Source organism: Halichondria panicea, chromosome 10 (genome assembly GCF_963675165.1).
Source record: "Halichondria panicea chromosome 10, odHalPani1.1, whole genome shotgun sequence".
Lineage (NCBI taxonomy): Eukaryota > Metazoa > Porifera > Demospongiae > Suberitida > Halichondriidae > Halichondria > Halichondria panicea.
This window is the reverse complement of record NC_087386.1, coordinates 6745192-6762739: the sequence shown is the minus strand read 5'-3', so window position 1 is coordinate 6762739 and position 17548 is coordinate 6745192. Positions and strand designations below refer to the sequence as shown.

General features: G+C 45.9%; 3 protein-coding genes across 3 annotated transcripts; 1 reads left to right on the top strand and 2 right to left on the bottom strand.

The window, feature by feature from the left end:
• Nucleotides 1–1915: 1915 nt before the first annotated feature.
• LOC135342764 (uncharacterized) lies at nt 1916–2847 on the bottom strand. Its single transcript, XM_064539614.1, has 2 exons — nt 2777–2847; nt 1916–2690 (listed from the first exon to the last, which is right to left on the bottom strand). Exons 1-2 carry the CDS (start codon nt 2795–2797, stop codon nt 1974–1976), a joined length of 738 nt encoding a protein of 245 aa, XP_064395684.1. The 5' UTR covers nt 2798–2847; the 3' UTR covers nt 1916–1973.
• A 647-nt stretch (nt 2848–3494) lies between these two features.
• LOC135342751 (proteasome subunit beta type-7-like) lies at nt 3495–6482 on the top strand. Its single transcript, XM_064539595.1, has 9 exons — nt 3495–3657; nt 3988–4069; nt 4365–4462; nt 4526–4619; nt 4708–4754; nt 5445–5560; nt 5613–5671; nt 5727–5786; nt 6153–6482. The coding sequence occupies exons 1-9, from the start codon at nt 3596–3598 to the stop codon at nt 6363–6365; spliced, it is 831 nt and encodes a 276-aa protein (XP_064395665.1). The 5' UTR covers nt 3495–3595; the 3' UTR covers nt 6366–6482.
• A 301-nt stretch (nt 6483–6783) lies between these two features.
• Nucleotides 6784–17538, bottom strand: LOC135342811 (collagen alpha-1(I) chain-like). Its single transcript, XM_064539675.1, is given in 51 exon segments — nt 6784–7107; nt 7301–7411; nt 7490–7555; nt 7657–7743; nt 8028–8432; nt 8600–8653; nt 8714–8767; nt 8882–8989; nt 9185–9400; nt 9467–9520; nt 9573–9626; nt 9688–9741; nt 9822–9929; nt 9978–10031; nt 10137–10244; nt 10299–10352; nt 10413–10466; nt 10567–10674; nt 11016–11177; nt 11233–11286; nt 11336–11389; nt 11438–11491; nt 11671–11814; nt 11872–11925; nt 11993–12046; nt 12124–12177; nt 12267–12320; nt 12622–12720; nt 12784–12837; nt 12886–12930; nt 13263–13320; nt 13380–13433; nt 13486–13510; nt 13512–13539; nt 13587–13640; nt 13780–13833; nt 13911–13955; nt 14014–14112; nt 14303–14356; nt 14459–14557; nt 14725–14769; nt 14836–14889; nt 14939–14983; nt 15087–15194; nt 15245–15352; nt 15419–15463; nt 15525–15611; nt 16078–16164; nt 16236–16331; nt 16416–16999; nt 17245–17538. Coding segments are annotated over 51 exon segments (5004 nt in total). The 5' UTR covers nt 17537–17538; the 3' UTR covers nt 6784–6855.
• Nucleotides 17539–17548: the final 10 nt, after the last annotated feature.

Sequence of the window (17548 nt, the reverse complement as noted above, 5' to 3'; positions counted from 1 at the left end):
CTCCGGAGCTGTAGTGGGGGGTGGTCGGGAAACTGGTCACTCACTTCCTACTGTCTTTCATTGTGATAGTCAGCAGGAGCCCTGGTGCCTTTCATTAGGTGGCACCTTTCATTAGCTAGGTGGCAGCCCTACCTACTGTCTTTCATTTGAAAGTCAGAAACCCTACTACAGTGGTAGTAGTTCCTTAGTTCCTTATCCTACTGCAAAGCAGGAGGCTACTGGCCAGTAGTTTTTTTATGCTTTAGGTAGCAGCCCTACTGTCTCATTAGGCAGCTTACAACATGCAGTAGTAGTTCCGGTTTTTTTGCTGGTTGGTATAATAATATATTAAAACACTCGTAGGCAAAACTTAGTAAGAAACGCAAAATTCTTATAATACAGCGATATACTTCAATAAACTGTGACGTCCCTATACATTATGTCTAGATCATGCTTTGATAATATAATTGTCATCACAATGGTACTAAAGTTATATACACTGAACCCCGATAAAGCAAAGTACATATTATATATACGACATTATTACTAATTTAGCTCACAGTTGGTTTTGGGTATGGGTATACTGTACTTACAAGCGAATAAATGCATGCTCATGCAAACACAAGGATCACTGTGTCAACATGCTATACTGGAAACTTTCGAGAGTGATTGAAACAAGGACACTAAAAGATAATCCACCCAATTAAACGGAGGGGGTGGGGGTGTAGTTGAACATCTTTCAACAGCCCCGGACCATGGGCTATATAATCCATGGTACGGCCAAATCGGCAAATATTTTTATCTCTCAAATATGAACTTTGATGACACTATTTGAAAGGTATTTTTCCAAGCATTCAGAAAATCCAAAAATTTTTGACTTTGGATCCACAGAATTCAAGTTATGGCAGCTGAAAGATATTGATTAAACGGAGGGGGGTGGGGGTGTAGTTGAACATCTTTCAATAGCCATAACTTGAGTACAGTTGATCCAATGTCAAAAATGTCATGATTTTCTAAAAGCTCAGAAAAATACCTTTCAAATGATGTGTTTCAATCCAAAATTTCGTCCGGGCCGTAATTTGTCATTTTTTGGCCTCGGACCATGGGCTATATATATAATCCATGGTACGGCCCAATCGGCAAATATTTTTATCTCTCAAATATGAACTTTGATGACACCATTTGAAAGGTATTTTTCCAAGCATTCAGAAAATCCAAAAATTTTTGACTTTGGATTCAAGTTATGGCAGCTGAAAAATATTGATTAAACTCGGCCCTGTGTCGCGAACATCATTGAACGTCATGATGATACTAAATTAATTTTCAGTTCTGTTATCTGTCTGGTGGAGTGCAATGTATAGAGCTTCAGATCAGAGCTGTGGATAAAGATGAGCACAATATAATTATTTCACATGTTGTAAAAGCAGTATATGCATTATGGGATAATACCGCAACCATTGTTTATGTACCAGACCACAGCAACTTTTTTCACACGTAACATTAACCACATCTCACAGCTTTGATGAATATTTGCTAATCTATCCAGTCCAGGTCATAAGATGGAGGCAGGTCCAGGGCCAACTCAGTCGGTATCTTACCCACCACTGGAGCCAGCTTGAACCCGTGACCTGCATGGAGCGACAGTTTGTCTATATACATGCATGCACACACTCAATAAAATCCAGCTCCAAATACAATGTTGGCATGTTTGGGATGTCTTGGATTTTCATCAGGAGTTTTCTGCAACTCTGATGATGGGACCACCCCCACCCCCCATACTGCTGTCATGATGATGGACATATTCTGCGGCGATACCCCGAGAGTAGCCACACCAAATTGAAATTGTGGTGAGGTAAATCAAGTATGAATATCTGATTGGAATGTCATTCATCCTAACCAGGGCTAGCAATACAGTATGTTGGGTTGCTCTCATGAATAAAAGTTACCAAATACAAAACAATAATAATATATACCAGAATGGCAGAATGATACTACTACTTCGTTATAGTAGCTATGGTGAACTCGTAAGCAGCTTGTACTGTATCACCATCGTATCTTTGGTCCAGTTCTTTAATTCCTTCTTCTATCTCACTATCTGTGAATTCATTGAGAATGGAGAACATACGATTTCTCAGAAAACTGAAGCACGACTCTTTAGTTACTTCCCGCACTTCACTATCAGACGTTATTTGAGCTTTGAGACCATTAGCTTCAGCATGCTTAGCAATCTGGCTGTAGTCAATATCCAGTAGCTTTCCTAGTCGTGAGAACAAAAGAGGTTCATATTCAGCGTGAGTCACCAAACAAACACCATCATCAGATAGTAGCCTAGCAACGCCCTCAAACACCAAGCCAGGATCTTTGAAGTGGTGGTAACAACTAATCATAAGAATCTTGCTGAAAACTTTTCTGTCGGAATAATTTACAAAGAACTCTTCAGCTGTCGCCTTAATCGTCTCCACTCCCATCTTCCCTCGGGCTATTTGCAGCATCGCATCCGATGGGTCCACACAAAGTACAGGTGCCTTGAGATTGTGCGTTTTCCACAGCCGCTGACTCATTCCTGCCGTCCCTCCTCCAATGTCTAGGACAGTGTCACCAGAGGTGAACTGCAGCTGACGGTTTATGATGCTCACTTTAGCTGCTAGGTTGTCAGAGTACATGCTGTCATAGCAGGAGCTCACTCTCTTATAGTGCTCTGCATTATCACCCTGCATGCAAATGTTGTGTCACTGCATGCATCTATACTTGGATAAACTATATGATGTAGCCGCTTCATGCACAATCTATAATATACCTTTGAAATGTTGCTGGCCATAATTATCTTTGACTTCAGGGCTATAACCTTTTAATTATGCCTCGAGGCGTAGTTAATTAGTTATGCATGCATGTTACATTAATTACCACATCACAGCCTTCTGTCAGTGACCATGCAGAGCTGAATTCCAAGGTGTTTTACACAGATCATCAGTATATGCGCATGAATAAACAGTTCAACAATATGAATACCAGATACTATATACATGTAGCTACTTCGTTATAGTAGCTATGGTGAACTCGTAAGCAGCTTGCACTGTATCACCATCGTATCTTTGGTGATATACTGCATGCAAAAATGTTGTGTCACTGCATGCATCATCTACTTGGATAAACTATATGATGTAGCCGCTTCATACACAATCTATAATAGAAATGTTGCTGGCCATATCTTTGCCTTCAGGGCTAACCTTTTATAAATTAAAGTATGGTTATAATGGATATATTTATAAGTGATTTTCTGTACTTTAAATAATTGACTAGTGAAACCATGAAGAAAGCTATAGTGTGATACAGGTCTAATCCCCACATAACCCCCACATAACATGCTGTCCAAAGGGTGGGGTATTAGATCATGTAATTGGTACACACCTATCCCCGGTAGGGGGGTGGGGCATTAGATTACGTGTGTTCAAGTAGCCTCGATTCCAGGCCGCTCTCAAATAGAAGGGCTGGGATCGAGGCTAGTGTTCATCAAAGCGAATAAACTTTGACCTCCTCTTGGTGTGCTGTATATAGAATAATTGCTGAGTGTCCACACGTGTGTTTTATACGTAAGAGAAAGACCTGTATATGAGCCATGTCTGGTGTCGTGGTGACTCAACTCCCTACTGGAGGATTCAACTTTGATCTCTGTAAAAGGTAGAATGCATTTTTTTGTGCCCCCATTATCTAGAGTAACTTTATATTAATTTTACGGGGACTGTCACGTTAACCCGGACCCCCAGAACAAATTTTACGACCCCCAGCAAACTTTGAACCCCCCATCATTCTAGTGACTTCTATATGTACGTACTAGCTTCATGACTGCAACTTGCCAGTAACCCATGGCTCCTTCTGTGCAAGTGGAATATATTTGTCAGTAAATATGTTCCAGGGGGTCCACATTTTTCGAAAAATATAGACCCAAGAATTTGGTGTGACAGGACACACGTGTGCACGTTAATAAGTATGCACATGACCACCCTCCAGGAATGAAGGACTGAGACGCTCTGGAGTGACCTTCCCCAAGCCAGTCAAGACTGGGACCACCATCGCTGGCTGTGTGTTCAAGGTGGGTAGTTAGTAAGAGGCTAATCCGGCCCACACCCTCCCCCCACTCGTATGTAAGAGGCTAATCCGGCCCACACCCTCCCCCCACTCGTATCTAATATGGTAATCCGGCCCACACCCTCCCCCCACTCGTATGTAAGAGGCTAATCTGGCCCATACCCTCCCCCCACTTGTATGTAATATGGTAATCCGGCCCACACCCTCCCCCCACTCGTATGTAATATGGTAATCCGGCCCACACCCTCCCCCCACTCGTATGTAATATGGTAATCCAGCCCACCCCCCCTCACTTGTAGGACGGAGTTGTGTTGGGTGCTGACACTAGGGCCACAGAGGGAACCGTGGTTGCTGACAAAAATTGTGAAAAAATTCACTTCATCGCAAAAAACATATTGTAAGTATTGCTCCTCACTTTCCGCTGTTGTCATGGTTATGTGGTTGTCATGGTTATGTGCAGTTGTTGTGGAGCTGGTACGGCTGCAGACACAGAGTTCACCACTAACTTCATCTCTGCTCAGATTGAGTTACACAAACTGACCACAGGGAGAGCAGTAAGTGACAGGCCATGCTAATTAACCCTCACCCTCACCCCTCACCCTCACCTTCACCCTCACCTTCACCTTCACCTCTCCCCTATAGCCACGTGTAGCCACGGCTTTGAAGATGCTCAAGCAATACTTATACAGGTACGTTTCATAGTGTAGAATAATGGTTATTACCCGAGGTGCGCGTGGGCGGCCACGGGTATAGTAGTCGTTTGGTTTGTCTGTTTGTCTGTTTGTAATATCTGGGTCTGCTCACCTGGCTGCCACAGCACTGCGTTTATAGCATGGATAGCCTTCACTAGTTTTAACAATAGTAGATTTCGATGTTAGAGCTTTGTTGTCGAATAAAAGCGAGCAAAAACTAAGAAGCTTGAACTTGCACGTTGGCAGCTAGCTAACTACACGCGGCCTTTATTCGAGGTACCCTCCGTATTTACAGCTAAAGTGATCCCATACCAAAAACAGTGGAAAAGGGTCACTACAATAGAAAGCTAGAATTGTGACTTGCTGACTCCAGGACCCCAGGAGTCATATCATACTTCTCTGAGACTCCAGGCATCCTTACTGTGATCATAGCCCACTGTGCATGCCTCGTGTATCACTAAAACTCTGTTCTCACAGCATGCCTCTAGTCTGGTTTAGTTTTATTGCTCCTGAGTTGCTGTGCTAGACAGCTTCAGTCATACATCACTACATGCACAGCATTATATCACTCCACTGGTTTCTTTACAATCATGTCACCAGCCGAGGATTTGCACTTAAGTGCTCTAGTTATGTTATTCTCTTATACAAGTACACGTTTCATGAAGAATATTGATTATTATTCTGCAGATATAGTGGTCAGATCGGGGCCTACCTGGTCCTGGGTGGCTATGACATCACTGGCCCCAGTCTATTCACTGTGCATGCTCACGGGAGCACTGACAAGCTGCCCTATGTGTCGATGGGTAAGCCCCTCTAATTAGGATACACTACAAAAAACACTTTATTGTGTTACAGGTTCTGGATCGCTGGCTGCTATGGCGACTTTTGAAGATCAATACAAACCAAATATGGAGGTGAGAATAACCCCACCCTCACTGAATATAACCCCTCCCCCCATTATCCTCTCAGAGGGACGAGGCCATGACTCTGGTTAGGAATGCAATCACTGCTGGCATCCTCAACGATTTGGTAAGCTACACACAGTAAGAATCCATAATTACCGTATAGCGGGTAATTTTCGTGGGGTAAAAAATTCGAAAACGATGGTTTTCGTGAGTAACAATTTCGTTTAGTCTCGTTGCCTGCACTGCATTCATACGTTCCGGTAAGCCACGCCTGCGTTAAAATTTCGTGGAGGTCACTTACCCACAAATACCCCACAAAAATTACCCGCTATACGGTAATGTTTCAATGTACACATGGATGATTTTAAATTCAAACCAAATTGGGTTTTTTTTTATTTATTTATCATGTAGTATAATTTTTTCCCCACTGTCCACTCTCTCCCTTTCTTTTCTGAATTATTTATTGTCCCTTCTCTTTGCTTGTGTACAGGGCTCTGGTAGCAATGTGGACCTGTGCGTGGTGACAGCAGACAAGACAGATTACTTGAGAGGCTATGAGGAGATTGTAGCCAAGGGTCCGAGGACAGGAGACTATCGCTACAGACAAGGGACCACTGCCATCATTGGTACTCCATGTGTGCGGAGGTTTGAGGTGGTGTCACAGTCTGTGAGCAGCGTTGAGAGCATGGAGACTTGTTGTTAGAGGACACTCATGAGACACTCTCTCTAGGACTAGCTTTGTTTTATAGTACATTGTTGACCGTGTGTACAAATGGAATCATTTATTGTGATTGTCTGTAATTATTATTGTACTACTCTGGTTGATTAGATTTCTCCCTCGGATTTAGGCAGATGGCTTATTGTGCATGTGCAGACTAACTGGATGGGCATACTTAACCACCTACTTACTAACTAGTGTGTAAATATAATTAACTCATCTATCGTACTTAACCACTTGTTTGTAACTTTTTAAAAATTAATAAACGCCCACTCAACCTACATTTTATTCCCATGCCGAATTTTACCTTTTATATCGCAGGGTGTCTTATATTAGACAATAGTCGTCCATATTGACACCGGCCCCATAGATTTAGAGTGTACTTCTAACCATAAATATAAAGTAGTGAGATTTGATCCACATACGCTACATAAAAACGTGCTGACAAAACAGAACGAAAACACAACGCACAACCTTATCCACCTCCAAACAATCTAGAGTCTTCTCTAAAACACAACGGCCCTACTCTTAGCTCACAAGTCACATGCTCACACAGTGGTAACCATGGTAATACGTCTATGACAGGCAACTGCTCAATTTCTAAGCTACTAGTGGATATAGAAGTGTCGAGTGTGTAGCGGAGATAGCACAGTGGTCCTTGTGAGGAGAGAGGGGGGTCTAACGTGGTGTCATTGCCCTGAGGGGGGTCCAACATTCTGTCATTGTCCTGCAGAAAATATACAGTAGCATAAAAAGTCAGTCTGACACACAATATAATGTAGCATATATTTCTAAGAGCTTTCAGAAAATCCGTTGAATTTGGACAATCAGAACTCTAGTTACAGAGCCGATTATAGTAATCAGTCAAATATCACTTGTATAGTCTGCAACAAACTGTACTATCTAATGCACATACTCACCTGACATGACATGTGATGAGGCGGTCTCTCTACAAGCTGCTTATCATAGCCCAGCATCTGGAGCACCCCCTCCTCCAGTGGTGGTCCGGGGGGGCGTGCTAGTGTGAGCTCCTGAGAGGAGAGGGGGGACATGATAACACTATGGCCACCTTGCTACACTGATAGGCAGCACTGAGCATGTGTAGTTACCTGTACTGCCTCTGAGCTTGATAGCCGCAGGAAGTTCAGTTGGACCACACCCACACCATACTTGATCTGAGAGGGGGGCGGGTGAATAATAAGGCACGTTACTGCAATGGTTATTTCTCATTACTCATTATAAATATGAGTCGCCATAATTATAGTGGGGTCCTCACATTATGACCAGTGATCACTGATAGCCATGGCGATGAAGCATCCGATATATTGACCCAACTGGGTGGAGTCAACCTATGCCCTTGGACCTGTACAATCAATAAACAAGCCGAAACATTCGCACACACACACACACACACACACACACACACACACACACCCACCCACACACACACACCACACACACACACCACACACACACACCCACCCACACACACACACACCACACACACACACCACACACACACACACACACACACACACACACACACCCACACACACACACACACCACACACACACACACCCACCCACACACACCCACACCACACCCACACCACACACACACACACACACACACACACACACACACACCTTTGGATAGATACAGGTTTCATTGGAAGAGAAGCGACAGAAGACCTGCACAGCATCAGAGGAGCAACCGAGGTTTGGGTCAACCCAATAGAAGCCATCCTCCACCGAGGTGTTGAGGACACGGACATGGTGGCAGTTATGAGCAGGCCACTTCCGATGGCGACCCGTTGAATATGACGACGGTGTGAACAGTGGGAGACAGTACGAGGTAGAGTGTGGGCGTGAGGAGTGTGGGTGTGACTTCTGTGATGCTGGTGACATGCCTAGTAGTTGGCTGAGGATATCTTGCAGGCTGGGGAAAAAGTCTGGTTTGTTTGCTCGACGGTTGAGAAATTCATCGCTTGAGAATTGAGAAGAATAGTATTGTGTCACAGGTCCGGGGGGTCCTAGTGGTCCAGGGGGGCCCTGTGTGGGGGGTACAGTAGGTATATAAACCAGGGGGGCCAGTGTACAGTAAGTGGTGGCTAAAGATAGAACAAAGTGGACTCTTCCAAAATTTAAGCTAGAAAACAATCGGTGGATTAATTCAAAGCACACTAATCCAAGCACGAGTTGTGTATGTGTGGTCTTACCTCACGTCCGTGGCGTCCTTTTTGTCCTTTGGCTCCTTTGTTGCCATAGTAACCCTACAATGCGTACAGTATAAATAGTCTCACTCTAGTGGTACTAATAATATAAAAACTCACTCTAAATCCAACAAATCCTGGCTCTCCATCGAATCCTAACCGTCCAGGTTTACCCTGAGGGGGGACAAGATGATACTAGTCTAACCACACACACCCACACCCACACACATCCACCCACACACACACGCACACACACACCCACACCCACACACACCCACACACACTCACTGTACGTCCTTTAGCACCGTACATTCCTTGCGAGCCTTGAGGGCCGTCACGTCCCTCTCTTCCTTTGTAACCTTTAATTCCTTTGCCACCTGACCACCCTCTCCGTCCCTGTACAAACAACAATCCCACGTCATCAGATGGAGGTGTGTTTTGACTGCCTAACTATAATACAGTACGCAGCCTCGTTCCCCTAGGCATTCCTTTTTCTTGCTGATAAATAACTTGTTGAGGCAGCAATAAACGAAAAAACAACACAAGGCAGCAAAGAAAGAAATTGACAACATTATATATTATTATACTCACGTCATCGCCCTTTTGGCCCTTGGGCCCCGGGATCCCAGCCTTCCCCTTGAGACCTGATAATCCAATCTCTCCTTGGTGACCATCCTCCCCAGGCTCGCCACTGCCCCCCTTGTTACCACGGGGACCAGGCAGCCCTGTCGGACCACGTTCTCCCATGTCTCCCCTTGTTCCTGTCTTCCCGGGGGGTCCTTGTTGACCTTGCGGACCCTCCAGACCCTGTACGTATGAACAAGCAAATATAGTGAACTGTACATTCGACAATACATCGTTTAGTATCCTCACTGGGTATCCTTTTGCGCCCTTAGGTGAAGGTTCTCCGCGCACACCAGGAGGTCCCTATGTGGGGGTTGTTTGTCACATGACAGGAAGTAGAGCTATAGGTACTTACGCTATATCCAGGGTCACCCTTTGGACCCAGTGGCCCGAGCCCTCCCCTCGGCCCCTGGAGTCAACACACACATCATTATCACGTGGCAATCTCACACGTGATATAATGAACTTACTGGATCACCTTTACGACCATAATAGCCCACCTCCCCTGACTCCCCATGGGGTCCCTGCAGTGATGTAATATGATGATATCATAAAAACAACATAAATTTTTTTTATTTTTTTAAAAAGTTGCATCTAAATGTACCTGTCTTCCTAGGTGACCTTTGAACCCTCTTGGACCTGGACGACCTTCGTCCCCAGGATCACCTGGTATACCGGGAGGGGCGGGGTCACCGAGTTCACCTTTAGTACCCTAGATCATGTGATAGTCATGTGATCAACACACACACTACCAACTCACGGCTGGTCCTGGTGGTCCTTGAACACCTAACCCTCCTTTGTTGCCTTTCTCTCCCTATAATGAAACACAATTTGGGAGACACATAATTATAATTATTTGACTCGCACGTGATGAAGTATTGTGAAGTTACTAGTATTGTCCTAGTAAATGTTTAATTACCTTTTTCCCTTCGAATCCATTGGCTCCGTCCACCCCCCATTTTCCAAGAAGTCCCTTCTCTCCAGGGGGTCCTGGTTCCCCCGGCAACCCGGCAGACCCAGGCACACCCTACATACCAACAAGAACATAATTATAATAATTATTGCACAACTAATAACTCACGGTAAACCCGATTAATCCTCCCTTGCCTTGTTTGCCTCGCAAGCCCTCCTCCCCCTGAGGTCAAAGGTCAATTAGTACTAACACAGCTACTGTACGGAGTATCAGTCAACTCACAACTGTCCCTCGATCTCCAGGATCACCTTTTAGACCTTTGACCCCGCGTTTGCCCTAGGAAATAAGAGGCCATAATTTGCATACCCTACAAAGCCAACGCCACTCATTATATCTAGATGTACTGTACATTGATGTGATAGCATACATGACTCACGGTTAGTCCAGGTATGCCAGCTGTGCCCTTTGGCCCTCTCTCTCCAATGTCACCTTTGTCCCCACGTGATCCTTTGAGTGCAGCCTTGCCCTTACGACCTTTGACCCCCTATAATAGCAAACACGTTAGGCTACAGCTTAGCATGGAATTGGCTTTGTAACTAGAGTTCTGATGGTCCAAATTCAACAATTTTATGATTTTCTGAAAGCTTAGAAGGAGCTCTTTCAGATGGTATGCTCAAATCCTAAAGTTGGAACGGGCAAACGTTTCTCATTTTCGGAAATAATTTTTGAGAAAAACAGTCTGAAAATAGAGGTTTGATTTTTAAAACATCACCTGAAGGCCTCTCTCAAAGCTTTCAGAAAATCATAAAATTTACGTTATTGGACTAACAGAACTAGATGCTCTATTTAACGCTGGTATTTGAGAGTACTACAATATGCACTCACATCAGCTCCAAGCAATCCTTTTGGTCCCTTTTTCCCGGGTCCACCAACAACACCCTTCAGTCCGGGCCTGCCAGGTTCCCCCCTCTTTCCCGGCTCTCCTGGGTCCCCCACCAAACCAGTGTCACCACGATCGCCCTTCACTCCAGCATTGCCTTTAGGGCCCTGCACAAGATGGTTGATGGTTAGCTATAGCTGCTTGAAAATATGGACAGCTTACTTTCAGTGCATTTATTCCATCGTAACCTCTCTCTCCTTGTGAACCTTTGGAGCCCTGTACAGGAGAGTTCAAGGTTCAATATATTGTGTTACTGCAAACTGACCTTTGGACCCTTGAAGGCATTCCGTCCGTTTATACCAGGTTGTCCTTTGTGGCCCTACAACAACATACCAGTGGAGGAACAAAGGAAGAGAAGATGACTTACCAACGGACCTGGGAGTCCGATGGATCCTATTGGTCCCTCATCTCCGGGGGGGCCCTATGTGGGGGGCACTGCTAATTAAACTAAAGTAGTACGATAGATAATAGTGTACGAAGTAAAAAAGTTACTCGATCGTCAAATTGGGCCCAATATTCAAAAGCAATTGTCAATAGAGATATGATGCATTCTTTACAATGTACCAAAATTGCTAAAACGCTCTATTTAGTTTGACTCACATCAACGCCATCACGTCCCTGTCTTCCCTTCTCTCCGACTGGGCCTGGTTGACCTTTTGGACCCTGCTCTCCAGCCCGCCCCCTGTTTCCACTGGGTCCAGGTAGTCCGGGGGAACCTTGCAGGCCGGGACCACCTTTACTGCCCTGGGGGAGGGGAGGTGGGTCACTTAGTAGGTAGTGAACAAATAAGTGTGTACTTACTATTATCCCGTTAGAGCCTTTGTGTCCAACAGGACCTGTGTTACCAGAGTCCCCCTGTTAATGAGTGGGCGGGGGGTTAGTGCGTGGGCGTGTGGATACAGTAATCACTTCAATCTCGTACCTTGGCACCAGGAAGTCCTGAGGGTCCCTTGAAACCGGACAGTCCCTTGTGCCCCTGTGATTAGAGGGAGTAACGAGTTTATACATGTACTGACAGAAGTGTGATCAGTGTGATGCAATATGATGTCATACCTTATTACCTCGAGGGCCCTGTGGTCCTTGTCTGGCGTCCAGTCCCTTCGCACCCTATGCATGTATGCAGAGAGATAGGATCAGCAGACTATACAGCAACAGAGAATTTTCAGAAAGCAAAAAACCGCGAATAATTAACTCACAGGGTCACCGTTTGCACCGTCAGCACCAATCATACCAGGAGGGCCACGAATTCCCTGGGGGGGGGGAATCAATACCTCATCATTAACTACCATACAGTTAGGTGTTAGCAACAGAGCTTACCATGACCACAAGTAGATGTGTATTTTGCAGCAGTGTACGTGCAACAGCAAACCACAAAAATATTGCCGATAACATTTAGCTAATACCGTATAGCGGGGAATTAGTCAAGTGTTGGGAAAATTTTACCGAAATTTAAAATGGCCAAATAAAGTTTCTCAAATTCACCAGTTATTTGTAGATTGTGGCTTTGCAATTCTCTGTTTAAAGATAAAGTATACAAAACTCTGGGGGTACCTTTTCTCCACTACCCCCTGGTGGTCCTCTGTCTCCTCTCAACCCCTTCAAGCCGACCATGCCCTTACGACCAACAGGCCCCGGGAGACCAGGCGCCCCCTGCATAGATAGGAATGTAGTAAATGCCTTTGATGTGGTCATGCACCAGCTGCTATAGCGTACCTGCTTCCCGGGGGGTCCAGGGGCTCCAATCAAGCCAACCTGACCTTTGATACCCTGCACACAATATAATAAAGTGCTCTTTATAGGATTGTGATTACTTACTAGTAGTCCGAAAGAGCCGGGAATACCAGGGAAACCAGCCACTCCCTATGTGGGGGGTAAGAGGGGGGGGCAATAAGGACAGTGTAGCGAGGAACTTGTACAGGACATTTCTACACTCAATTGTAATGTAACGGTAACTGTATTACTTGTGGGTGGAAACCCATTGTGATGAGCCAAATCAGCAGAAAATGTAAAACTTTGTGATCGAACTTAAATTGCGTTCTGACAAGAATCATAATGTCATAGGAATACTGGTAGAGCTAAGTTTTGCAAAAATTAATGACAAACTATTTTAGTAATAGGCTTAGGGTAATTAAAACAACTCAGCAAAGCACTGCACACATACACACACGTGGGTGGATTGTAAGAGCACTTACTTGCCTTGGGTCCTGGCTCTCCACGGTGACCGGGGGGGCTGTCCTTGCCGGGGGGTCCCTATGCAGGGGGTTATCACAAGACTCACATAATATAATTACATAGACAGCGAGGCTTACCTGTGGTCCACCGTGACCGTTGAGTCCATGGAGACCAGGTGATCCAGGGGGACCCTGTCATTAATGGGTAATTAGCGGGACACAAGAGAAAGTAGGTGTGGTCTACCTGTATTCCGGGCACACCCTCCTCCCCGGGGGGTCCATCATCACCAGGGGGTCCCTGTATGGGAGTCAATGATATGGAGTTACAGAGAGCACATTTCTCACCTCATCGCCTGGTATGCCGTCCACTCCTGGTCGACCCTCTATCCCGGGATAGCCCTGAGGAGAGAGAGGTGTCATATGTACTAACACAGGCTACTTTGTGCAACACACACACACCACTCACACACACACACCACTCACACACACATACCACCCACACACACACACACACACACACACACACACACACACACACCTGATGGCCTTTATCTCCTTTGGCGCCGGGAGCTCCCATATAGCCAGTCCCACCCTGTGGATAAAGTAACAAAATATATTTACAGTAAATCGTAGAATGCAAACACTGACTGCTGCAAACACTGTACGCACCAGCATTCCTTTAGTGCCCCTCACTCCAGGGTGACCACGATAGCCCTGAGGGGATGGAGTACAATATTAACACAACTCTACAGCTATATAGAAGACTGCTCACTTGGATGCCCTTCTGTCCCGGTGGTCCCTTGTTTCCACCCACTCCTTTCTCTCCCTTCGGTCCAGGCCTACCCACTGGGCCTGGCTCACCAACAGCTCCCTGCAGCCAGCAAGGTGTTACCGTATAGCAGGCAATTTTCGTTGGTGTATGAACCCACCAACTTCGTACTCTAAATGTTAATTCCTACAGCTAGCTTAGATTGGTGACGTAGAACCAATTGCACATTATAATGGAAATACAAAAATTCTGACCATAAGAAAATAACCTGAGCTAGAGCTACAATACTCACGGGTACTCCAGACAGTCCCATCTCTCCTTGTCGTCCTGGCAGCCCATTCTTTCCCTAGAAATCATAATTGTAATTGCTTTCACTGACCGTCATACACAATATGACAAAACACTATATGCACACACACACAGCACACACAGCACACACAGGACTCACTGGATCTCCTATTGGTCCGACTCTACCGGGATCACCCTCATAACCTTGTAGACCCTGCTGGCCCCTCGGCCCCAGTGGACCCCTCATCCCGGGGTGACCCTATTAGGAGGAGACAGGTCCTGTAAACTATCATACAAAACCTGATACTGGGATCCAACGATTAGCACATATACAACTTAATGGCATTGACCAGCCAGAGGTTGATAGACACATTCCTTCAGCGCCACTCTACACCACTAGTGAGAATAAGGTCTGAATGTACTCACAGTGACTCCCTTGGCTCCAATGACACCAGGTGGTCCTCTCAATCCCTATATAACCAACACACATCATCACAGCATATATACATACAGTCACGGTGTATGCTGCCACCTCACCTTCCAACCTTTGACCCCAGGCTCTCCCTTCTTACCAACACCACCTTTCCTGCCCTGCAGATATAAAATGTATTATCAGTATAATAGCAGCACATGTACTCACATCAATTCCCCTAGGACCTCTTCCACCTCTGAAACCTTTGCTGCCCTGCATACGGTAAATGAGATACATGCTTCGTTCAATAATAGTTCAAGAAAGAGCAATGATTATACAAACAAATGACCCCCTCCCCCACACTCTCTCTACTCACATCTTTGCCATGCTTTCCGTTCCTACCGGCTGGTCCCTCATCCCCCGGGTCTCCTGTGGGCCCCCTCGGTCCCTTCAGCCCACCAATACCCATATAGCCAGCATCACCCTGCGACAAATGATTAAGATTGTACATAGAAGACAAATTGAACTGTCTACCTTAGGACCAATGTCTCCGGGTTCTCCCACTTGTCCATAGAAGCCGGGGGGACCTGTGTAGCCTTGTCCACCCTTGGGACCTGGTCCACCCACTTCACCACGAGGTCCCTACACAGAGTTAACATACATACTAATAAATGAGCAATACAAAGAAGCAGCTTTGCAAACTCTTACTTGTAAGCCTCGAGGTCCCCTCTCTCCTAGGTAGCCGGGCAGACCCTGCAGTGCAGTGTAGTGCAATAATTATGCATGTAAATGTGCAGTGGAGCATGCAGCTTACTGGGGTTCCAGGTGGTCCAATGTAACCTTCTCTGCCTTGCACTCCAGGGGGACCAGGTGGTCCAATGCACGGTAAGTCTGGCCAGGGCTGTGTGTGTGCATGAGGGGTAGTGTGTGAGGGGTAGTACACGAGGGGTAGTGCACGAGGGGTAGTGCATGAGGGGTAGTGCACGAGGGGTAGTACACGAGGGTTAGTACACGAGGGGTAGTGCACGAGGGGTAATGTGTGAGGGGTAGTACACGAGGGGTAGTGCACGAGGGGTAGTGCACGAGGGGTAATGTGTGAGGGGTAGTACACGAGGGGTAGTACACGAGGGGTAGTGCACGAGGGGTAGTGCACGAGGGGTAATGTGTGAGGGGTAGTACACGAGGGGTAGTGCACGAGGGGTAGTGTGTGAGGGGTAGTATCAGAGGAGGTCGGACACATGCAACAATGACTTTACTGTTGAGGTACTCCTGTGTACCTCCTCTGGGTTAGCATACAATGGAGTGATAATGAGTGTAAGGTGGTAACGAGGTAATGACAGTCAAGTGTTGATCTTCTCAGTGCTCACTTTGTAAGGATCATAGGAGGTGTAGGGATTGTAACCAGGGTCACCACTTTTAGTGTAGGGGTTGGCAGTTTTAACACTTTCAGGAACCTGCAGATGATTATTATGTAACATAATTAATATATTAATAGATGATTGTTCTACCCACACCACTCTCTCACCTCTTGACATTGGTGGTGGGGTTGTGAATAACACATGCTTGCATCAGGTTGGTCGTTGCCATGGAGAGGAAGAACACTGGCGCCACAAAGAATACCCTGAAGTAGAATAACAATTATTAATCTCACCATACAATCACACTCTCACACACCACACACCACACACACGCCCACACCATTTACCAGAGAATTCATTGAATGCAGATAGCTGGAGAATTGTACCATTTGTTGCTCATTCGATTGCCCTAAACTGAACTCCTCCCACAAAACGACACCGGGATTAGCAGGTCTGAAATCACCATCTAAACAAGTGCTAATGCTGCCATTGGTAACCATGAACACGAGAGAATGCCGTGCAGAGCTACTCACATCCTCCCACAAAGTGTAGAATCTATCTCTATGGAGATATGTGGCAGCTGTACTTAGAAGGAGAGCAGCAAATTCGTCAGTTGGGTTTTGAATTGGCTGTGAAGAATTTGTTACAATATCAGGCGCTAATAAAGGATTATCGTCATTATGCAGTACGGACATGGATGATACTAGTTTGAGAGCCGTATTGTTGTCTGGTCGGAAGGCGAGAGTCAGCATGAAGGTCGGTGGAAGAAGAGTGGCTCTAGCTGCAGTAGAGTTGCTTAAAATTTCATTAACGTATTTCTCTAAGGAGACTATTGTGAATGTGGGTGCAGTTCCTATACTGAAGTCCTCCAGTAGGTTTATAGCTTTGAAGACCAGCTTCGGTTTGTTCGTGGGAGTTTGTGGAGTAGAACCTGCAAAAGGAAAGAGTGTGGTTACCATCAGGTGTTCCTAAAACAACCATAGCCTAGCCACTAGAGGCCGGCGCATTGTTCACATAGAACAAAGGACACTACTTCGCATGCGCAGAGAGCGCCCAGCCCCGCCCTCCGCGTGCCAAAATGCTTTCTCCAGTAGTAATAATTTTTCTTTCTAACCCAGGTTTATTGCACCTCTTACACACACACAGATACACTGCACATGCACCCAAGCTAGCTACCTTCTCCATCAGTTTGTGCAGAAGGTGTTTCTGTAGTGAATGCATATTCTCCAGAGCCCACAAAGTCGCCGCTCCCGTCATCAGGTTGTAAAGTATCATCATCCCCCGAGCCGTCGCCACTGTACGGCAGCAGTACAGCTGCAGTTGCACACGATACTTGCAGAAACAGGCAAATAGCTCCTAGCTTTAGTAGCCTCAGTAGCAACCGTCCACCGCCCCCGTGTCTTGGTAGGGATGGCGAGGAGGATAGGTAGCGCCTTCTTTGCTTTCCCTGTGCTGCCACCATCACCATCACTACTGACTG

Bases quoted from the DNA above. Each gene is read 5' to 3' on its own strand.
- LOC135342764 (XM_064539614.1), bottom strand. From the start codon at position 2,797: ATGGCCAGCAACATTTCAAAG. The intron at 2,691-2,776 runs GTATATTATAGA...ATTTGCATGCAG, and splicing joins TGGCCAGCAACATTTCAAAG to GGTGATAATGCAGAGCACTA.
- LOC135342751 (XM_064539595.1), top strand. From the start codon at position 3,596: ATGTCTGGTGTCGTGGTGACTCAACTCCCTACTGGAGGATTCAACTTT. The intron at 3,658-3,987 runs GTAGAATGCATT...ACCACCCTCCAG, and splicing joins AACTTTGATCTCTGTAAAAG to GAATGAAGGACTGAGACGCT. The intron at 5,561-5,612 runs GTAAGCCCCTCT...ATTGTGTTACAG, and splicing joins GCTGCCCTATGTGTCGATGG to GTTCTGGATCGCTGGCTGCT.